Raw genomic sequence first — 23,635 nt, forward strand, 5'->3', positions numbered from 1 at the left:
TGCCTGCCACTTCATCCGCGCGCCGGCCCCCTGGTTAAAAAGTTTGAGGACCCCTGGTCTATACAAAGGGAAGCTGTCTGAATTGCTTGCTGCAGCATAGGGAGGAAGGTCTGCTAGCCACAGAGCTGTCTCTCAAGCCCCCCTCCTGGTGACTAGTTAAAGGAAAAACCTTCCCTATGACTAGGAAAGCCATAAGAGACAAAACAGGAAAGGTGCAGGAACTGCTCCAGGAACTTTCTACATGTGGGCTAAAGTCAGGCTGAGGCATACTCTTTACACCTGGGACTCTGAATCATTCCCCTTCCACACCTTCGTGTCAGCTGGGATCCTGAGAAACTTTAAGATGTCTCATCCCAGTTTGCTCTGGCACAGGAGCCGGGGCCTGCACCATCCCAGCAGTAATGAACTTCTTCCTCCAGTTCTTTGTGTTTCTGCTGGGATATTTCCTCCCCCAAGGAAGGAAAGGGGGGCAAGAACTTTCACTGCAATTTATGCAGCAATAGGTACTTCTTCAAGGTTATCTTTTAGGTCCTTTTCAGCTCCAAACTACTCTTACTCCCCGAGAGTATTTAACTAAAATTAACAGGGGAAACTGCAATCCTGTAAGACCCTTTTCTGCCACAGATGGGTATATGGAGCCACTTCCCCATATGATACCATGCAGCTATAGGAAAAGGGATTCTGGGTTTCTTTCATTGCAGATACGCTCTTCAAGGAGTTATCAAGACAGGAGCTGGTGGAGTACCAGCTGGACAGGAGCAGCAGGCTACATGCAGGCGACAAAGGCAGTGACTGACTAGGCAAGGCCCAGCTCTCCAGGCGGTGTGAGAGCAGCACGGCAGGGCAAGAAGCTGGAGGGACAGTGGCACAAACTGGTATGGTGGGAAGGGGTTTTTACCCCCGCCCTGGACACTGAGGCACAGGGCAGGAAAGAACAATGGGCAACTTCACCTTCCTGAAAACACAGTCTTGGTCTTCAGAGTTCACTTTCAGGTGCCTTTGCAGGGTCTGTGCTGCTCTCTGTACTGTTCCTGTCATCTTTACCCAAACCTTTGAATTACAGATTCAGTGATGGCACCTGGGGAGGGGAGGACTGAGGAAGAAGAAATCAAGAATGCTGAAAAGACAGCAACGGAGACGAGAGGAGATATGGCAGTGGGGAAGTGGCTAAGCACAAGCACTGTGTTCTCCAGCAATGGCTGGTGAGCTAAGGAACCCAAAATCAACAGAATCCTCTCTCTGGAAGATGAATTGTCCTGGTTTTGGTGACACCATGACACCAATGTTGAATTCAACCCTACAGCCACACCTGGGCAGCACTGAGTGACAAAGCTCTTTCCAGCCTCTCCGTCTGGTGTACGAGTGCTTTGGCTGGTATCAGTCAGATACCTTGAGGCCTCTAAGCAGGGCCAAGGTACAGCATCTGCTGCAGCTGGCCCGGCCTCCGCGCACTCATCTCCTCTGGTTTCATTCCTTCCATGGATTTTGTCTCTCCACAGACTTCTCCACCGGTCTTGGGCCCACGGTTTCCCTCAGTCAGACTTCTTCAAAGTTCCTTTGAAAGCAAGCACTACTGCCCAAACCTACCATTGTAATGGAAGTCGGTTAACAGCAAGTGCTCCTAAAACCTCTGCTTCTCAAGGGGAAGATGATCAGGTGTTGTTAATCTCAGGTTTCATTAAGAAAGAAAAAAAAAAGTTTTGTTGTTTCCCTTTGGGTTTTGGAGAAAAGCTTGAGAATCCCAAAGATGAAAATTCTAGGCTCTAAACCAAGTAACACACAAGGTGTTGTTCCAAGACACTATCTTTAAAGACTGGGATTTCACCCATCTTATGGCTTTTGACCCGAGTCTTGGCCGAGGACGGGAGTCTGCTGCCCATGGCACAGCCGGCGCTGGCAAGGAGACACCTCGGGGCACCGACCGGGAGCTCCAGAACGCCCAAGTGTCTCCCTGCAGCCCGTCCTGACAAGCATGCCCCAACTCCCGACATTCCTGGGAGGACCTACGGCAAACACGCCACTTTCCTCCCGCTTCCATGCCAGAACACAGGGCAACTATGAAAGACAAGGCCAGCAGCGGGTCCCAACCTTCCAGTAACCGACCTGGGCAACGCCAGGACGCGACCTCACCAAGAATTTGTCCTTTTTCTTAAAAACAACACCCAAACCCCAGACTGCTTCAGGAAACCACAGGAACCCCGCTCTGCCTCACGCGTCCGCGCTGCCCGCCCCGCACCTTCGCACGCCCCCGCCGTCCAGCAATCGCCCCGGCGCTGACAGGGGGCCGGGACCCCCCGGGCAGGACCCCCCGGCCCCCACAGGCGGCGGCGGGGACCCCTGGCCCGGGGGCCGGGCGGGCGCGGCGCGGGGCGGGCGGCGGCCACCCGGGGGGCCCCGGCGGCGACCCTGGGGCCTGCCCCGCCGCCGCCCCCCGGCACCTCCGGGGCCCGCACCCCACCCCCCGCCCCGGGCGGCGGAAGTGTGTGTAGGGGGCAGTATAGGAATTTCCTGTGACGTCCCGGCCCGGACTCCATTAGGCTGCAGCTGGGCTCAGAGGAGACAAACCCAGCGGGCAGCGAGCGGAGCGGGCCGGGCGCCTGGGGCTGCCGGGCGGGGGCTCAGGGCAGCGGCGGCCGCCATCGCCAGAGGGAGCCCCGAGCGGGCGGCGGCGCTGCCTCCGGGACCCCCGGGGGGCACAGGGCCCCGCTCCGCCTCCCCTCACCCCCGCCTCCCCCCTCCTCGCCCCCCCGGCTTCCCACCACGGCCGCTCTCGGCGAGGAAACTCTGGCCTCCGCTTCCTCCTCCTCCGACTCGGACACCGGCGGAGCCTCCCCGCCCCCGCGGAAGAAAGCCCGGGCCTCCCCGGCGGCGGCGGTGGAGGGAGCAGGAGAGCCCGGGGCTTCCGCGGGCAGAGCAGGCCTCACCTCGTCCCAGTCCCCCTCGCTCCCCGCCGGGCTCGCCCCCGCCGCCGCCCCGCTCAGAGGCAGCAGCGGCAGCGGCGTCAGCAGCGCCATGCAGGCCAACGGGGCAGGAGGGGGCCAGCAGCAGCAGCAGCAGCCGTCGCAGGGGCCGGCGGGCCCGGAGCTGGGCTGCCTGGGCGCCCAGAATGGCGAGGCCTCGACGGGCACGGCCGCCGGCGACCAGCTGGCCCACGCCAACGGGCTGCTGCCCTCGGCCAACAGTGGCGGCGGCAGCCCCGGCGGCCTTAGCGTCAACAACGGGGTGCCCGCCGCCGGGGGCCCCGGCCCGGCCGCCGCGGAGCTGGGGGGCGGCGGCAGCGCCCTGAAGAAGAAGAAGCGGCTCTCGCAGTCCGACGAGGACGTGATCCGGCTGATCGGGCAGCACCTCCACGGCCTGGGCCTCAAGTAAGTGGCCGCCGAGGCCGGGAGGCCGCGGTGGGCGAGGGGCAGCGCAGCCGCGGGGGTGGGCTTCTTCCCTCCCCGCGCCGGCCGGGCCGCCCGCACCCAGGGGCCCCCCGGGGCCGGGGGGGGCCCCGCACACACGCCCTGCCGCGGGGAGGGGGCGGCAGCGTCCGGCGCGGGGTCGCGGGAGGCCGGTGGTCCCCGCGGAGGGTGGGCAGCCGGGGCGGGGGGCTCCGAAGAAGGGACCTGCGGGGGTGGGGGGGTTGTGGCAGAACCTGTCCGGCCGCAGGCTGGTTGTCCCCCGCGGGGAGAGCCCGGCGCCGGGCAGCGGGGCGGAGCGGTGGGGCAGGCCCGCTCGCCAAAAAAACATGGAGCCGGCGATGTGTTTTTCCGAGCCTGTGCCGGCCAGGCTGGGTGTCTGGAAGGGACAGGCCGGGAGCCTTCTCCGCCAGCGATGGCAATATGGAAGTCGAGTCGTACACCGATAAGGGTAGATCAATACCAACGCGTTAGTGGGGGAGAAGTTGTCGGGTAAACATAATGGAGCCCGCAGCCGGGCGGGGGGGGGCGGCTTTTTGCAGCTGAGCTCCAAGATAGGGTTTGTCAGCTCGGAGGAAGTGAGCGCAGGCCGGGCTGCAGTGCAAGGGGCCTCTGGTTTGGCTCCGCAAACCCTCCTCCCCGCGCACGCTGAAGGCCTCCTCTGCAGAACACCCGTTCTCCATGGTAATCTTACCCGTCGAGCAGACAGGAGCATGTTGGCCCTTTCCTAAAAATCAGAATAGGGAAAATAATCGCCCAGCTGAGTGGGGGAAGTCTTAAGTATTCAATCACAACACTGACTCTGTGAGTAAAGCTTAAAGCCAACACCTCGTAAATTTTGGAAGGAGGCTGGAAGAAGTCCTGTGAAGTCTTCACGCAGCTGCCACAAAAGAAGTCTTCAAAATGTTGTGGAGTGGGTCAATTATAAAGAACTTAGCACATAAAATAAATTGCCTCTGACACAAGAGGCAAGTTTACAGCAGCAGACAACTCGTGACTGTTCATAGACGACACCACAGTAAATAAGCTATTTTTAGTGTAAAAGGGGGAGGGCTACAGGTTCCCGAGTTTGTTTATTTTATTTTAAGGAGCCAGTGTTTTAATATGTGATGAAGAAGAAAAAGTTAGGCCTGTTGCAGATGCAGTAGCTCTCTGCGTTCTTTTGGGGGGTGGGGGGGGGTGGGCAGGGGGCAGTAGGCACTAGCTAACAGCTTTCTAGTCTGTATCTTCATAAAGTTTTTCTTCTGTGCAGAGATGGCTGTTTGTGGTGGCTGGTAAGTCACGTACTTCATGGTACTTCAGCAAAGTTTTCAAGCTCCTTGACAGCTTGCTTTAGATACAGGTAGCTGTTTACCTGTCTCAGCCAACCAAGACAGTCTTTTTTTTTTTTTTTTTGACAAGCGGCTGAATCTGGTCATAGTATTCTTTAATAAAGTTACTCTTAAATATGGTTAACTGTTATCGTAGCAGGCGGTATATTTGTGAGGGTAAAACTGGTCGGGTTTTTTTACACTGTATCTCTCCTGCAGCCAGACTGTTGATCTTCTCATGCAAGAGTCAGGATGTCGTTTAGAACATCCTTCTGCTACCAAATTCCGCAATCATGTCATGGAAGGAGAATGGGATAAGGTAACGTAGGGCTTATAGGACTGTATTAACCACTGTTTAAATTTATAGTATCTGTGAGAGAATTCAAAATCCATTCTCCTTATATACTTTTTTTTTTCCCCTTATGCCAATTTCTGCAGGCTGAGAACGACCTGAATGAACTTAAGGCCTTAGTGCATTCTCCGCATGCAATTGTGGTAAGAGGCACACTTGAACTCTTTCAGAGCTGTATAGTTGGACTAATTGTAGTGGTGTAATCTTTCACTTTGGAGTTGGTTGTCTATAGTTTTTGTTTTCTTTTTTTGTTTACTTTAAGCAGCTTGCATGCTATCTCCAATGTCATACTAATCTGAACTTCTTTATTCTTTTTTAGAATGAGATAGGAAGCCCAAAAGTATTTAGGCTAATATTTGGTGTACTGAATGCTTAAACTTTGTTAAACATACTTAACTGACAAAATATAAGTCCTGTAACAGTCATAAAATAGGTCAGGTTCTGTAGAAGCTGCCTATGTTGAATACTAATTTCAAACTTGAAATACTTCTCACAATCTCTGTGTTGATAGGAGTTAGGTTTTCTTGAGGGAAGAGAAGTTTAGAACTAAAATGCAGTAATACTAATGTGGAGTTGGCATTTTAATAGCACATTACAAGAATATAGAGGCTGCTATACACCATGAACAATACTGTTGCTTTTCCAGAGGGCTTCTAAAGAGCAAATGCATTTGTATTGCTGTTTGGGATTTTATTTAGAGCTTTTTCTCTTTGGCTGGCTTCTTTTTGTCAAAAGGTGAACCTAGAAATAAAAGGTTAGTAGATCCTGTGACTTTACAATTGCAGCATGTGTTGTTATGATTTCAGTTACTTTGAGGAAAGCATATCTTGGTTTGATTTTTTTTTCTTTATCTTGATGAAAATCAGTACCTAGCTCTTCAAACAGCTTGTTCCATTGTGTTTAAATGTTTATTTAAATGAAATGAAGTTGGAGCAACTATGGTCACTTAGAAAGAAAACAGTAGCCGGGCTTTTTGAGGTGTCTGTGACTGTAAACAATGAAGAATCAGCTGATGGCTGCTTAGCTCCACTTCTAGCTGATTCATTTGTTGTCAAGACAATTTCCTGTCTGGTGGAGGAGGGAGAGAAAGAGAGAACAGGAAGTGAAGTGGGAAAAACAGATGTTTAACAAAACATCAGAGGGTACTTCAGAGAAGTTTACATTCTGTTCTATTCATTTGGTGAAAGCTTATACCTCTTAGTTAGACTAGTAGTTCACTTTCTCTTTTTTGAAAGACTTAATACAGGTAAGATTTACTGTTCAAGTAGTTTAGAATATTGCATGCAGCTTTCAGTAGTTTGTGGAGACAAAGTATGAAGCCACTGTATGTGACTATGAATGGTCAGTTGAAGGAGATTTTTTTTCTCATGTTTCTAACTGCTGAAGTTATCAAGTTTCCCTGTAGTGTTGAAGTGTTTTACCTGTCAGGGAGTCAAGAGGTTTAACTGAGTACTAGCAGTGTACTTTTTGGAGGACTTAATTTGTGGAAAAAGGGGACATTTTCCTTTGGGAGGGCTCTGAAAGCATGCTCTTCTTTAATGTTGATGTCTAACTGCTTGAATGAAACTTGGTGCAATAAAAATAGTTGATTTAGACAGAACTTCACCTGAACTGAATATTAACTATTTTCTTCTTGAAGTTGTTCTCCTTTATATAAACTTCATATAAAGTAGATAACAGTATTAAATGTCTTACGTGTGTGTTAGTGCTGATTTGCAAGGATAAGTTGAGCCCATGTGAGCTCCATTGAGTATGCCCAAGCTCCACCTCTCTCGCCACCTGGCTTTTTTGTACGTGGTTGAGATTTTGGGTGGGTGTTAGTATAGTCAGCACCTGGAAAACTAGTGAAAGATCATGACAGGTAAGGAGGGATGCTTTATGCTTTGTAGGTAATCCTGACTGCAACAAAGTCAGAGCTAACAAAGATGATAAATGTCTTGATTAGGGAAAGTCCAAACAAGATGCTGCTCCAGGTAACTCTTTAAAACGGAAAATTGGATTTCCTGACTCTTGACTCATACTGTATGACTAGATGATTAAAAAATGTGTGCATACCAGAAGAATGGGTACCTAAAAGTTTAGATGGCAGAGAGTGTTTAACAAACTAGGGTGTGTGTGTTTGGTGGTTTGGTTTTGGTTTGTGGTTTGTTTGGTTGGGTTTCTTTTCCTTAAGAGTTAATATGACCTGGACAAAATACAAGCAGCTATGTGTCCTGGTTGGAATGTCTGGTCAGTGAAGAAGATAAGTATGTATTTTGAAAATTCAGCTCTTGTATTTCTGCAAAGAACTGTGAATTCTGCAGGTGAAAACACTAAACATGAAAGGGCTGATCTCAATTTGTAAGCCTTTGATGCTATGTGTTGATATGTTGGGGAGGGGTGACATACTGCTATTTCCAGTTGTGTCAACACAACTGAGTGCTATATAGTGTGTGATTAGTCATGTTTACTTTTACAGCATATAAGGTACAGCTGTCTTGAGACAATCTGTAGGAAAACTTTATAGTTGATTAAAGCATGTTATTTTTCCTTGAGTAACACTTGTAAATACCAGCTTCAAGCCAGCCTGATGTTTTGCTTACTTTAGGGCTACTTGAGCTTATTATGGTGTCTGTCTTGGTTAACTAATTGAACCTAGGAAGAAATCTGGAGATTATTCCTCTATAGTAATCTAGAATATACTTTCAAATTGTCCTCTTTGCTTTTCGTTTTCGTTTGCTTAAATGGTGCTTTCCCCAGTTCTGGAGGTCTACAGCCTGCAGCAAGCAATACAGCATGAAAAGTTATCTATATCTTGTTGTTTGAGCAAAGGGCTCCACCTGCTTGTATGGTGTCCCTCTTGCTACAAGCATTAAGGGCAGTTCCCTATTGGAATTAATTACTTTGTGACAGGATTTATACATTCAACAAGGCTGAAGCCTTGTTAAATTCTATAGGCCAGAATATTTTTCTGCCCTTTACGTATCAAATCTTACGTTTAAGTTTTGGATGGTTTTTAAGTGCTTTTATCGCTTTTACAAGACTATCAAAGTAATAAGGACTATGAAGTAATGAAAATTGGGGTCTTAGTTCTGCAGGCTATATGCAGATAGCTACTGCTTCGAGTTTGTCTTGAAACATCAGCTGATGTTAAAACTATCTTTTAGTTACCTTCCTCATTTCAAAGAAGAGCTGTTTCAGCAGTGTTTACTTAATTATTTTGAACTTAGTACAGTAATAAAACTGTTGTGGAACTTGTTAAGATGTGCAGGTCAAACATAATACCAAAAACTAATCCTAAAATGAGGTAATTTTGCATTTAACTCCTTAAACTTGTGAAGATTTGCTGCTGTAACCAGTGATGAAAATGGCCCAATTTCTTGACACTGGTATGGTGCTTGTCCTATTATTTTCACAGTTGTGTTGCTGAGTCTCTTACCCTCTGTTACTTAGTGCTGGTGAATCATGGTGCATGCAAAACTTCTAGAATGTAAAATTTAAAAGAGGCTTTCCTACTAACAGTTAAGACAATGAAGGAGTAAAGTACTATACATTCAAGTTGGTAATCACAGGCTGTAGTCTGAAGAAAGCAAAATGCTAATAGTACGTGCATTAAACCAAACAAAAGCCCCCTGTAAATCTATTAACTCTCTTAGCTTTGCCCCCAGCTTCAACTTAAATTATAGCTTCTAGAAAGAACAAAGTACTGCACTTTATCCTCATCTTCTCTATAGAGGTGAAAGATGGAATGAAGTAGTGATAACTGAACAAAATCAGCCAGAGTGCAGTACTGAAATTGGTGAATTGGATTCTTCCATGGGTCCTGCAGGGTGAAGAATCTTTTCTATAAGCTGAGCGATGATGGTGTCTGAATTTAAATTATTCAACAGTAAAGGGTGTAAAGATGTTGAATTTCCATTGCAGACACTGAGATTTTAACAACAAATCCCAGGCACTTCTGTTGTGTTGTACATGGCATAATATGGATTATGATAATTTTTATTTCCCTTCTTTGGAAGGCAGCTAAAGAATATGGAGAATGAGTAAGCTTATTCTTGTGGGTACGTTGTGTCAGATTAGTTTTATACTTGTTCTACTTAAACAGTGGGGTGTTTGCTTTTGCTTTACAGGTGCCAATATTATGAACAGCTCTTTCCTTCTAGAAGAGGTTGTTTGGGGCTCTAGAAGAGATGATATACTCAAAATGGTCTTGTCTACCATGAGAAGATGGTATTGGAAGTAATTAGCAGCACTGTTAGTAGGGCATATACGTAGCTGAGAGAAAATGAAGACAAAATTCAGTTGTTTAATGAAATATATTTGTCAGCAAAGTCAATAGTTGCACAAAAATAGTAGGAAGCTGTGAGTGTCCCGATAGAAAAAAATTACTTGAAATATGATGTCGCTGGAGTGTGACTTTTGCCTTAAGGAGGCTGTATTCATGCCATTGTTTGAGTATGCTGTAGGACAAATTTTGGAGCAGTTACGAAAATAGCTTAGGAAATCAATTTAATTTCCCTATTAACATTTACTCTATTCTCTGCCTTTTACTGCAGATAAGTTACAATTTAAAACTGCTTATCTTCTATTGTATTTCTCAATTACCTTAACAGTAGACCCCTGCATGAAGTGTACAGTACTGTGTTGTTCTGGGGGCTTTTATATTCCTAATACACCAAAGTCACATGTGGTACTGATGACTAACAAAAAACTGAAGTTATACCTCTGGGTAACTTGATGACGACATTCTGCGTGGTAGAGTTCCTGTAATGCTTCTGTGGAATTGCTGGGACTGGCATTAAAAAAAAAAAAAAAAACACAACTTTTTTTTTTAGGGTTTTCTGCTCTTTTTAATTTTTCCCCTTAAGTAATGAAATGAACATGCCAAGTCCTAGAAGTGGGGAGGGAGAAAGAGCAATTGGATACAGATATGGTTATCACAATTTAAGGGGAGGATTATATAAATTTAATAAATATTATATGCAGTGAATGGAGAAGGAAGAGTGGGAGGGGTTATAGTTCTTATTACAAACTGGAAATATCAGATTATTTTTGATCTGGTGGTGATCATTAGTGTGAGGTGACCAAGAGGAGCAAAATGCAGTATGTGACTACTACCTGAGATCTCCATGCATCCTGGTGAGCACGTGCACAGCTGGGAGAGGAAGCTCTTATCCCTCCTGCTGCTAGTATATAAGCAAACAGCGTGAGGTCTGCTGGCCTACAGCATGGAACCAGCCACTGAGGTTGTAAGTAATTGGGATATCTTTCTTTTGGTTTTCTACGTGTCTCAACACCAAAAAATGTTGTCTTGCCTGGAAAACCTGTGCAGTGATACTCCTAACAATTCCAAATTCATACAAACTGAAGAATTGGATAGGGAATGTAAAATGGCTTTGCCTGTCACGTACAGGACAATAGAGTACTACAGACACGTTTGACCATAAATCACTTTTACTGTGCAATGTTTTATGCTTCACAAAGCTGTGTGGTAGATTAATAGTGCTGTATGTGGAAACTTTATTCTTTTGGAAGAATTGAACGTTTCTGGAAGTTAAAACTGCTTTTAAGTTTTAACTTTGGATTTTGCATGTAGGAAGTGTTCAACTTTTGCGTAAGCTTTCATAGGACAGGAGTATCTTAAACTTCCCAATTAGCCCTCTGCCTAAGGAGGTTAGCAGTGTGTTTGAAACTAAGTAAACATTGACCAAATATGAGCATGAAAATAGTGAGGTGCCTGAGGTCTGACAAAGAGGAGGAAACTGGTGGTGTATTCATTAGAGAAGCAAATGTAACTTGCTACATTTAATCTTCAGTTTCTCACTGATAATGTCTAAGGATGTACATTTTCCTCTTTAACCTGTGAGTCTTGTGGACCAAAAACGTCTTTTCTCTCTGGTAACTGCTAGCAGTAAAGGTGATGTCCAGACACAGGGCAGTTGGGTTGATCTAGAAACAACCAAACTGTGTTTCTACTAAACTGGTATTAGAAATTTCTTGGACTTCAGGTTTTTGAATATAGTAAATAAAAGCCTGATTTTTTTTTTATCAGACACTGGTTGTTAGAATAACAGGCTTTATTTTTTAAAAGAAAACAAAAAAACCCCAAACACCTGTACAAGATGAAAGGAACACTATCAAATAGCAGTGATTGATTCTGAGAAATGATTCCTAAAATATAGGAAACTACTTTTTTTTTTTTTTCCTGTAATCCTGACAACTTAACATGGACCTACAAAACAAAACCGGAGGCAGTGTCAGTTTACTATTGCTATACGTTATGCAGCTATGCAAACAATCCATGTCAGCTTCTATGTAAGCAGTATGAGAACTTGTTGAGTTGGCCTCTTGTGTTCTGTGCTGTCATGCAGTCTTAAATATGTGATCAGCTGCTTTTGGGCACTTTCCTTTTGATAGAATGTAAGATCGGAAAGCCTGTCTAATTCAGGTTTTGAAGACTGGTGACTGAAAAGGGAGTGAGTACGAAAATGAGACAAACTGAAGGGGGGGGGGGGGGTCTGAGAAATGAGGTAGGAGGATACTTGGAGCCCCATAAGGCAGGAAGGAAATTCATGAATAACTTAATTGATGCAATGTTGTTGAAAACCCAGCAAAAAAATTAAGTAATGAAACATTACATGTAGCTGTATTTCCGAAGGGCATAGTAGAATGGTTTCTACTGTTCTGTTTAGGCTCAAACGTTTTCTGAAACTTCAGTCAACCTTTTTCCCCTGACTGCTGCTTTCTGTCATGTCAGAGGATGAAGTTTTTGCTGCTGCAGCAGAAGTACCTGGAATACCTGGAGGATGGCAAGGTCCTGGAGGCACTTCAGGTTCTACGCTGTGAACTGACGCCTCTGAAATATAATACAGAACGCATTCATGTCCTCAGTGGGTAAGTGTTTGGACTTTGAGAACTTTCAGTGGAATTTTCTTAAGAATTCTATAGCTTTTGATAGCTGACATCATAAAAGCTCAGTTAAAGCTATTATCCGGTTGATGGATAAGCTGTAGTGAGATGTGCTAAAGTGGTGAGTAAAGATGACTGTCCAGTAGACAGTGTTCTGTTTCAGATGCTTGAAAACAATCTGAATATGGTTTACTTTTGTAGTACTGGAACCCAAATTAATATATACATATGTATGGTCATCTGATCTTGAGAATTGTTAGCCTGTTATAACAATAAATAGGTGAATATAGTCTGATTTGTTCTTAGATGAAAATAAGACTCTTTTGTCTTCCCTAAAAATCTGTTGGTTTTGTTTTTCCTCTTTTATTGCCAATTTGTAGACATTGGTTTTGAGGAAGATGCATGTTTGTGTAGAATAGGTCCCTGCCTTTTTCCCTGTCAGTCTCAAGCTAAAGTCACCTGTTTCTGTCTAGTTCATTGAGAATGTTTTGATGATATATCATGCTTACAAGTGAAAAGAAAGGCTCCAGAAAGACTTGGTCTCTTGGTGTGTGTACGCTTTTTTTAAACAGGTATCTGATGTGTAGCCATGCAGAAGACTTGCGTGCAAAAGCAGAGTGGGAAGGGAAAGGAACAGCTTCCAGATCTAAACTTTTGGACAAACTCCAGAGTAAGATGGTCTAGTGTTTAGAATTTGTTTCCACCTCTGTAAATCTAGTACATCTTACATAATGACATATCCCAGGGAATTGACTTCAACTGTATTTGCTGGTGCTTGTTGTTGTATTTTTGGGCTAATGGGGATGCCTTTAGGTGCCTTTACCCTTCTGTATCTAACCTTTTCTGTCTCTGGTAAGAGCTGCTATTACAAATAGTTTCAGCTGTGCTGCGTGCAGCAATAGTATAGCTTGGTGATTAAATGTGTGGTTCGGAGAGGGGGTGGGGAGAGCTGTACTGAGAGGTTGAAATTCAGCATGGCCTGTAACCACTGTGGTAGTAGTGCTGACTGACAGTGGTCTCAGACTTTGCTATGAGTTACAGTTTCTCTTCTCTTTTGTGGCTGGTCTAATACTGTGTGTCAGTCATAAACCCCATGATGATATTTATTTTGATAGTGTTCCTTAAATTAACACAGCTGATGTTGGTCTATAATTGTACAGATTTTGTTAAATACTGAATCTTGTGTAAGTGGTGCTTACCTTGTGTCAGGTCAACATATACTATAAAGATAACTACAAATACCTTGCATATAGCTCTGCTTTCCAGAAGTTCATGCTTCTAATTCCAGAGGTATAGCTATAAATTTGACAAGCTGTGTGCCTCCTTTCCTATAGCTTTTAAGCTTTATTTACTAAGGTCTCTTCCAGAAACACTCAAGTCAAAATACACTTTTCCTTGTAACTTGGTTTTGATTATATTCGTTTGTTTGTTTGTTTGTTTTTCTTAATAACTCTTTTAAAGCGTACCTACCCCCATCAGTGATGCTTCCTCCAAGGCGTTTACAGAACCTGCTACGTCAGGCTGTGGAACTACAACGGGACCGGTGCCTATATCATAATACGAAACTAGATAGTAATCTAGATTCTGTCTCGCTGCTAATAGATCACGTTTGTAGTAGGTAAGAAACCCTTGCGATTTAAGATGGGCAACAGTCTCTTTTCTCTGTCTTTGAAAATAATCTAATTGTACCTACTGTTAGAAGGAACATGAAAATCATTCTGGGTTGGTTTAACAGAAGTTGACTGGGAAAAGACAATTCACATTAAATGAGTGGCAGTGGGGAAGTAGAGAGGGTGTGTATAAGACACTTTGGTAGCTGGATATGGTGAAATGGGGTCAGACTGAAGCTTTAAAAAATTAATCAGATGGGTATGAATAGAATATATTACTAGGCTAATCCTTAGCTGCTTGTTTCTTGTAACTTTGGACAGCCAGTCTGCTTTTTCATTTAACACGTGATTGCTGTGTTTTTTCACTGGAGAATCACTAGTATGTTACTTCTCCAGACTGTCTTCAACCTTACTGGAATGCAGAAAGCATACTTTATGCAGTCAACTTTCAGCTTCAACTTTTGATAGCGGACAACGAGGTGCATTTAGTCACTAAGGTTAAAGCAGTAGAAATGCATAATAGGTATTTGTTTAACATATGAATGATCCGAAGAATGAAGAACTTTCCTCATATTTGTAAGACAGTAAGAACTGAACATCTTCATACCTATGTATTAGCTCTTAAGACTATCTGAATAATGGTGGGTTGGTTTTTTTTTTTTTAAACAAAACTGATGCTGCTTCTGAATCTTCAAAATGCCATATTCTGGTAGACATGATGCAGGAAGATGTTTGTTTTTAACAAATGGCTGACTTGACTGGTTTTTCCTCATCCAGCAAAACTCTGCTAAGGACCTAAAAATTCAGTGTAGCATTTGTGGAAAACTGCTGTGCGTGGTGTAATAAAGGAATGAGGGCTAGGACATCTAGAAAATGAGGGCTGTATATGATGCCTTTGTGTGTTCATCTAACAGACTAACACTTGGGCTTATGGGGGGATTCTTTCCATGCTAAGGTTAGCTCATCTGAGGAAGTTAATTAAACACTGATAAACTTGCATATAGAAACTTTCCGAACGCAGCTGCTTAGGGTTTTGGGTTACTTCGAGTCTGTTTTATAAAGATGCAGACTTCCGTAATACTTCACTGTAGCCATCTTAAGGTTTTAAAATTAGTATTTTTGGCACTTCATGTATTTGAATAACTGTTTTAGACTACTTTCTGGTTTGCAACTTGGCTACATCACATTGTTTCAGCAGTTTGATGTCTGTGTGTGGATATTTGACTGTTCCCCACTTTGAGCTACTGAAAATTACCACATACTGGAATTGTGGGCTTCCCAACTTCAGAAGTGAGTCTTAAAATCGGAAAGAGATTTAATTTAATCACTATGCAAGTCCATAAATAACATTGGATGTTCTGTAGGGGGTTTAATGTGATTAATCAAACCCCAGAGAGCATGGTTTACTGAAGTCAGACTAGGTAGAACCAGATCTAAAAGATCCTATATGCAGCAAATCTGGACTGTTTGCTGACATAAAAGTTTGGCCATAGTTTGGTGGGTTTTTTAACCTAACGTGATACTTCCTAGGCTTGCATATTTGGTATGTACACACACATAGATACTCGTGACTAATTAAAAAAAAAACCAAAACAACCCACTTCAAAATAAAGGCTTCCATTCTGTCCTCAACTCAACCTATTGTACCTACCTGTTGCAGGGGTCTGAGATCAGTATGTGGTGCGCTGTACATGCTGCCATGCTTGGGCATAATGAGGTGAGTTAAAGACAGTGGAAGCCAAATTTTGATTAAACTGACAGAAGTAACAGTTGCCTAATTGCTTAGACAATTTAAGTTCAATACTACTGAAATGGTAGAACACTGACAACTTTCCCTCTTAGTTGGAACTAATCTGTTTTGGACTTCTGGCAATGTTTTGATCAAGCATGCTTGAATTGCACTAATAGGTAAAATGTTTAACAAAAACTTAATCACTTTGTGTAAGAGTAGGAGATAAGAGGGAGAAACCACTGGGAGTGAAGGATTTCATTTTATTGTGCCCGAGACTTTGATAATAGAGAATTGATGCTTTTGGGGGTGGTCATTTTGGGGTTTGAGAGCCTTCAGCTTAGTTGGGTGTTTTGTTTGTTGGGTTCCCACCCCCCCCCCCCACCCCCCCCCCCCAGAATTCTTTTGTCTTGCTTTCAGATAAATAGCTTTCAGTCTGAGTTTACAAACAAACAGTGAAGTCCAAATGAGAAGTGAGTGCTGCAGCTTTCAAGGTACTAGCTTAATGCAGCATTTCTGAGACAGAACCATTGTGGCAGTTGAGAAATAAATCTTCCGTTGTAGGTACAGGGAACAAAGAAGTAGCTGTTTGGCGTTTTATTAAGAAATCTGAACTTCTGTAAATACAGTAGATAACATTATTAGATACTTTAGTATGTGAACAACATGATACAAGTGTGTTGTGCTGAACAGAACAATTTGTAATGAAACACTTCAAAATAAGAAGAAACCCAAACTTTGGAGCTACAATAATATCTAATTACCAAAACACAGAAACTGTTAGACAACTGCTTTTTGTTTTTTTGTTTTGAGACTGCTGTATTTCCTCCTACAGAAGGATTTGAGGTATGCTTTGCTGTCTGTGAAGTCGAACTGCCTGGATTATATGTTTCACTAGTGAAGTGAAGAGAACTTTGGGAGCACTCTGATCAGGCTGGATTGTGAATAGCATAATTCAGTATTGGGATATGTGCAGAGCAGCTGTATCAACAGTGCCTGTTACCCTTTTTAGGAACGTAAAGGGCACCTTACTATGAAAATTCTGTACTCCAGCATTATGCTGTTTGCTTTTCATGTCTACAGAACCTTGGCTGCTTTTCTTAAGTTTTAAAATACACAAGTTATTGTTCTATAAAGTATTTTTAAAAATTAAATAGGCTGAAAAGGCTTTCCTGAGACGTGGTGTGCCCGTTCAGAGTTATCCATAAAGACTATCACTTTCAAGAGCAAATTGTTGCTCTCTGAGGAAAAACACTTAACTTACTACAATATAACTAAGTAATAATGAAACTCTCTCGTGTAGGTGTACATATCTGCGTAAGGGCTTGCGTAGCTGCACTTCGATTTCAAGGAAAACAGTCGTCTTTCATGGGTGGGACTTTTTACCTTGGGCTCAGTGTTGTTCCAGTGGCAACTAGATAGCTCCTTGTCAGCCTAAAGCTGGAGCAGAACAGACTTTGTGTTTCTCTATAAACATAAAAAAGTAGACATACTCGAGGAAGCCAACTACAGAGATGTATATGTACATTTTGTTTATCTTCCTGTACCATAAGACAGGAAATAAGGGACTGCATGGTTGTGTAGTGCTGCTTGATAGTCTTTAAACATGAACTAGGAAGCATCTTCTAGTAAAAAAAAAAAACCAACAGTGGACTGAGAGGGTACAGACACTGTAGTAAGCAGAACACTTCCTAGCTGCTGGTAAGAAGTAGCTTTCCAGGTGTCTGTCAGCCTGGCTACCACAACTGTATTTTTAAACATAAACTTAAAAGGAAGTGAGTTTGGGGTTTGGGGTTTTTTTGGGTGGTTTGGTTGAGGTTTTTTTGGCCAGTTTATCTCGTGATGAGTACAACTGCACATTCATGGAGATTATTGTTGTTACATTAGTGTCCTTGTGTCACATTAGAGGTGTGTTGCCCTGTTGCGCTGGGCAGCATAAAAACTCCACAGACGACTAAACCACTTCAGCATCCCTGCAGTTCAAGAAAAAAATGTGGTTAGAGACTACCTTTTAGTGCATCTGAACAATCAACTTGTAGTTACTGCGGTATTACTTGTAAAAGCAGCCATCTGCTGTAGAAGCCTACATTTATTTTATTGTAGCTCTCAAATTCTTAAACATTAGGCAAGCTGTAAACAAAATAAAACTCTTCCCCAGTTCTTCCCTAACTTAATATTTTGACTGTTAGCTTTTCCTTGGTGTAACCAGAATGTTAAATATTAGCTCTAAAGGAATGTTTGAGACCTCTTCAGTTTATATATAAATATTTTTTGATAAACATTTAGTGTTTTACAAACTAATGTAGACTTTTTGAGGGCAAACGGTTGAAGTTGAAAGCTGGTGACAGTATCGTGTTAGTTGTTTAAATATTGTATGTAGTACTCTGCAAAGAAAGTGAAAAACGGCACAAAATGAAGGCAAAGAAATTAATATTGCAAGATCACATTCAAGAAAAAAGAGATAAGACTATGTTCTTTTACTCAACTTCTATGTAAAAATCGCTTCTAAAGACTTTAGCGAGATACCACTGAGTTAGATACTTACAGTAACCTCACATGTAAATAAAACATCGCACGTAGGGTTCAAAGCGGTTTGGAGTCCAGTGTTTTCTTTATGTTATAGTGTATAGTAGTAAGCTGTTACAGTTCTGATGAGGTCAGTTTTATTCCAAGTTGTATGAAAGCCTAACAGATTATGAGAGTGGAATAAGAATAGTTCTGCATTCTCAGTATTAGTTATCATTGCTTGGTGGTGTGAGCTCTTTACAGATAAGACACTTCATTCTTTACTCGAAGCAGCTGTTAATAGAGGAATTTTCTAAGTTGTCTGGTCTTGCATTTAAGTAAGTTTTTTGTTTTAGTTTTTACAAGCTTGATTTTAAAAAAATCTCTTGCTGCTGGCTTATTAATCTGCAAATACATCCCTTTCTTTTCCCAGGAAACAGTTCCCATGCTATACACAGCAGATACTAACGGAGCACTGTAATGAAGTGTGGTTCTGTAAATTCTCCAATGATGGCACTAAACTAGCAACAGGATCTAAGGACACAACTGTTATTATATGGCAGGTTGATCCAGTAAGTGTGCGACTTGCATTAAAATGTGTATGACTTGTCTTTGCCTTCTCTCTCCGCTGTTCTTTTGCTAGGCTGGTTTGGTTTTTGTAGGAGAGGCTAACATGTACTGCAGCCCACCAACTAGGGTACTTCTCTGGGATTTAAAAGACTGAAGATCACTGTCAGTGTAAGTTAGTGAAGGAGGACACTTGAAAACCTGATGCCAGAGTGAGGCTTGAACTGTTGGCTTCTCTGGGGCAGGAGCTTTGTGTGCCCCTAACCAGTACATGGGGTAGAGCGGGCTGGCGCCCTCCGGGCGAGCTTCTCAGCTTGAAGGCCTTGAAGCATTGGGCGAGAGTGGAAGGAGCATGGCAGTGAGGAACCTTTCTTCTAAATCTTGCCAAGAGTACTTCTGATCTATGTATGTATGTGACTAACTCCTTTCTGTTACCTTGTTACTACTAGTACACCTGGATTTAAATTACCTGTTTCATCATTTATTACTTGATTTCTGAGTAATAAAATGGTATGTGCTAAACTGAATCAGTATACCGCTTCATGCTAGTGGCTGTTGTAAGATTTGCCTTAGCTTGAGATGAAGATTTAAACGCTTGTCAGAATCCACTGACACCTGGAGGTATACCCATCCATTTTCTTACGGACTGTGGTTTTAGGTGTTGATACAGTTTCTCTTATGAGAGATCCTACAGTTACAAGATCTATCTTTCCTACCCGTATCTATGCTTATGTAAATAAAAAGGCTGAGCAGTGAATCTAAGACTGTTTTATTGACTCACAGAAGTGATATGAAAGTATGTCCATAAATTTCATAACAATTGAAAACCAAACTTGAACATATGCACGTAATATTTGAAGGTGTTAATGCTTGTAAAACACTATCAGGAGCAAACAGGTTTTTAATCACACAACTGCAAACTGGTATGCTGAGTAGAAGCTGAAAGGTTTTTGCAGTTCCTTGCTGGCTTTGGGTAGGATTTGAGCTGAGCTTAATCCTTTTTTTTTTCCACTGCAGGATAGGAAGCCAATAATTTGAGTCCTTTTTGCTATTAAGAAGATAGGAGAATTTAAAACCCTGTTCCATAGCCCCTGAATTAATGGCAAGTGCTATGGATTTTTCAGGCATAGAACTGTTGTGGTTTGTTTGTTTGTTACTGGACCCAAGAGATGCAGAGCAGCCTAAGCTGACTTGCATTACTTAAGAAATTATTTGTATTTTTTTAACAGAGTAATCTTAAGTAAATTAAGGATCAAATGTTCTTGCTGTTGACTTCTCAGTTCATTGTAGTGGTACTTCTTCCTGTTATACTGGTGGGATTTAATACCCAACATCTTGATTAGTACACTTTATAGTGAATTGTTAGCTACTATCTCGTTAATCAAACCAAATAAATGTTTTGTGAGTGTTTCAGACTAACCTTGTTGTCCAAGGATTGCTAAAAGAACAAGATCTCTGATAGATACTGGGAAAGCAGTCTCGTATAGTTTTCTTCTGTATTTGAGTACTTAAAAAAATAAATTAAAAGAAATGAAACCATTTCAAAGAGGTGGATGCCTAAATAAGATTAGGGCACGTAACTCAAATGGTTCACTTTCATATTTGTCAGAGCATGCTTCTCACATGTTCTGTAGCAGTTGATAATGTCTTTTGAACCATAAGTTTAAACAGGTTTTCAAGGCTTTAGGTATTCAGAATTATTCTAACCTCTATCTATAAACTACAGGGAAACATCCAGCCAGCTCTGGGCAGTTGACAGGAGACCACTGTTTTAAATGAACACTTTCTTTTTGCACACATGCTTCATATGTGTGATAACCTATTTCTCCCTTTCTTTTCTTCCATCACCCCTCTTGAAGTGTAATGACACTGCTTCTGTGTGTTTTCTTCATTTCACACCATGAATTTATTTCTTTTTTGAAGACCCAGCTACATGTCTAAGCTGTCTTAACCCATGCTTCTGTTTTCATTTTCATTTGTCCATTTCAAAGGTCTTACTCAGCAGCATTAATTACACCTTGAGAGATCTAGGTTTGTGTGGAATGCATTATTTGACTGTTAACTAAGTGTGGGAGAAGCTCTAGAGCACAAAAGATAAGCACAGTAGATGCATCACCTTATCTGGTTCTTTGATAGAGCTCTCCTTTAACTTGTTCCTTAAGGAAACCTTCTCTTTTTTTTGCACTTTCTAAAAACTGTTCACAGGTTTTTGGCTTTTCAGCCAAGGAGCTCAACTATGGCAGAGTTACACTGATACCTGAATAGTTGTTTCTTCTACGTAACAAAAATCTGAGAAGCTACATGTAAGGGATAGAAGTGCTGAGATTTCTTTTGGTGGTGGGTGAGAAGCAGATTGACTAAATTTAGGGATGTTTTCCTGAAATACCCTTGACTGCTGCCTTAGAGCAAAGCGTGATATAGCAGTTTTGCTGTATTTGGAGAGAAGTATGAGAGCAGCATGAGAAGGAGTAACAGCTGCAAAGTTCTATCATTAGAAGGGGAATATCCTATCTCTCTTGCTCCTTATGAGTCTCAAATTGGCGCAGAAGTGACAGGCTACTTTAATCCTGATGTGAAAAGAAATGTATCGGTTGCAGGCAAGCTCCAGGATGTGAAATGGTGTCAGGCATGATTCGGTTTCCTTGCAGATGGGTTTATTTACAGATTCAGCAGTGTCTAATGTGGATCAGGAATAATAATTGGAAGGGAAAAGTGGCCTTGAGGAGGTCCATTTGTTTGCCCATCTTTCTCTGTGCTTTGAAAATTACTCTTCACCTACTTCTTTTTGAGGAATTTGGGCAGAACCATCAAAGCTGCAGGTTGGCTGAGAGTCACCAAATCCCTTGCAGCTGATCCCAGGAGAATGTCCTTCGTGTCACTCATCCTCTGTTGACCATGTTCTTTCTCTTTAGAATCAAGAGGTGCTCTGCTGATGAATATAAAACAAAAGATGGAGAAGGGACAATTTGAGAAGTCAAGCTGTATTTTCAAATGAGGAAGTGGGAGGTATAAACATCCCCCGTGCAGGGGGAAAAAAAGTGGGGAGAGGGGGTCCACTTGCCCTTTTCTAAGAGGCTTCATAAAAATTGTCACAGTTTAACAAGCTTGGTTCTACATTCCATATATTCATGTTGTTGTCAAGAGTCAGTACTAATACTGTATTGAAGCATGTTTGTGTACTTAGGAGGCCAATGTATGGTTGTTTCACAGTATCTGGCTGTGCTATTTCTGTTGATAAGCTGCTTGAAAGTCAAGTTCCTCTGACAAGGCAGCAGTGGAGCAGTTGCAGCATAACAGTGATACAAGATAGTCTGTGTGAGCTAAGTATGTATGCTTCATTCACTAAATCTGGCAGACAAGATGCAACAGCTTCTGTAGGCAACACTTCTGAAATAAGGACACCTCTTAAGGAAGCTTTTAAAAATATCTTTCTGGAAAACTTTGTTCTTGAGCGACACACAGGAGATACACTTGAGTTTATAAAAACGTTGGCACTTGGAGGTTTTCCCTTCTCAGCATACGTGAAGGTTTTGGTTCTGTTTAACCATAACAGGCTTCCAGCATGTCTTTACTTTTAAGAAAGTAACTTAATCCTACAAAATACGGGTAATAGTACTTTTCTGTTGCAGTAAATGTAGAGAGACGACACTACAGAATTCTTCTATACTAAAGCAAGTGTAATGTAACGTACAGCTCTGTATGCAGTGGTGTTTTGTGAGTTCCACATTCAGAATCACAAACTACGAGAACAAAAGTACCTACAAATGTTCTTGTTCTGCACGTTGAAATTTAGAAGCTTTCATTTTATGATCCTGCTCTGTAAACTAGCAACTGCTTTTCCAGTAAGAACCTATTCATATGTCTTATAAAATGCAGATGCCAAATTGCTTAAAGCAAACCTGCTATGCTGTACTTGAACACACAGTGTGTGTGAAATCTAGTAGGAGTTCATTTGCATTGTCTCAACAGAATCTCTCTTGTTTCAGGATACTCACCAGCTAAAACTACTTAAGACATTAGAAGGTCATGCGTATGGTGTCTCTTATATTGCTTGGAGTCCAGATGACAACTATCTTGTTGCCTGTGGCCCAGATGATTGTTCTGAGCTTTGGCTCTGGAATGTACAAGTAAGTGGTGACTAAGAATAAGAAATGAAACTTTGTGGTCAGCCTGCTGCTTTTGCTTCAATATCCAAATAGCTTAAGCATGAAAGAAGTAATTTCCACAAAATTGTCGTGCAAAGGTGTGAGTGTAAAGAGATGCTGTCTCCCTGCCCCCCTCAATTTGAAAAAAAAAAAACCTACTACGGCAGCCTACAATTTCTGTACTCTGTACAGAACTGAAATTAGAGCTCAAGTCTAAGTGCCTGGGACTGTGCAGCAATTCTGGTGTGGCTGGTTACTGATCATTTCTGAGGGGGGTAGCGTAAATCCGTATGACTTCGAGAGCTACTGAAAAGAATAACAGTAATGAATAAAGAGAAACAGAGGGCAGAATTATTACCCAAGGGGAGTAATTCTGTTCACTGAAGGTTGTAACAAGTAGCATAAGTAAAAGATACAAGCTGGTTTTACTCTGTGTAACCCTCCCAGTGATGTTAGCGGAAGATCCACAGAGGCTTAAATCTATGATTTTAGAGCTTCATCTTTCAGTCAGACGCCAGGGCACTTTGCCACTTCCTCCGTGAATTTGAAGATCTTTTTCTGCCGTTGATTTTACGGGCACTTGAGTTGCTATAAAAGCTTCCCCTGCCTCAGTTGTGGGCTGCATAGTCTTTCTTGTGCTGCCTCGGACTCTGAACTAATTTAGTTTCCTAAAACAAAAATGTTCCCTTTTTTCACCCTTGGAATGCTTTTCTTCTGTTTAATTGACTAAATTGGCTCAGCAAAGAGCACTAGAGCTGGCACAAGGGAATAGAAGAGAAGCTCTTACTGTTTTGACAATGGTAAGCCACTCATTGGCACTCTGTCTTGTGAAACAGTAGTATTATAAGCTAGGGATGAAAGCTCAATTTTGGCATGGAAAGCTCCAGCTCGGCGAGGAAAATGTTCTAAATACTCTGACACTACCAACTTTTTTTGGTAAAATGGATTTTGTCATCTCTATTTCCTTGTAGTCGCCTCTTGACTCCTGGCTTTCCATGTTTGTTTTTTTATTTTCATACTGCTTTTCTCTTTTATGTGTTCTTCTAGCTTCTCTTAATTGTTCTCTTTACTTGTAATCTTCCAGTTTTCTGATGCACCAGCTAGTCCATCCCTCGTGACTTGAGGGAC

General features: G+C 42.5%; 1 protein-coding gene across 3 annotated transcripts in view; it reads left to right on the forward strand.

Annotated features, from left to right (window-relative positions):
* The first annotated feature begins 2,578 nt into the window (after positions 1–2,578).
* The window catches only part of WDR26 (WD repeat domain 26), a 31,364-nt gene continuing 10,307 nt past the window's right edge, over positions 2,579–23,635 (forward strand). The window contains exons 1-9 of one of the 3 annotated variants that reach the window (XM_056357607.1): positions 2,579–3,365; positions 4,931–5,030; positions 5,150–5,206; positions 11,800–11,936; positions 12,524–12,621; positions 13,413–13,569; positions 15,222–15,278; positions 18,229–18,367; positions 22,349–22,489. In XM_056357607.1, coding sequence (XP_056213582.1) covers positions 3,013–3,365; positions 4,931–5,030; positions 5,150–5,206; positions 11,800–11,936; positions 12,524–12,621; positions 13,413–13,569; positions 15,222–15,278; positions 18,229–18,367; positions 22,349–22,489 — 1,239 coding nt within the window. In that variant the 5' untranslated portion in view covers positions 2,579–3,012. The remainder of the gene's footprint in view (positions 3,366–4,930; positions 5,031–5,149; positions 5,207–11,799; positions 11,937–12,523; positions 12,622–13,412; positions 13,570–15,221; positions 15,279–18,228; positions 18,368–22,348; positions 22,490–23,635) is intronic. The other 2 variants (XM_056357608.1, XM_056357609.1) reach the window with 2 other exon arrangements.

The sequence above is a fragment of the Falco biarmicus genome, chromosome 12 (genome assembly GCF_023638135.1).
Source record: "Falco biarmicus isolate bFalBia1 chromosome 12, bFalBia1.pri, whole genome shotgun sequence".
Classification (NCBI taxonomy): Eukaryota; Metazoa; Chordata; class Aves; order Falconiformes; family Falconidae; genus Falco; species Falco biarmicus.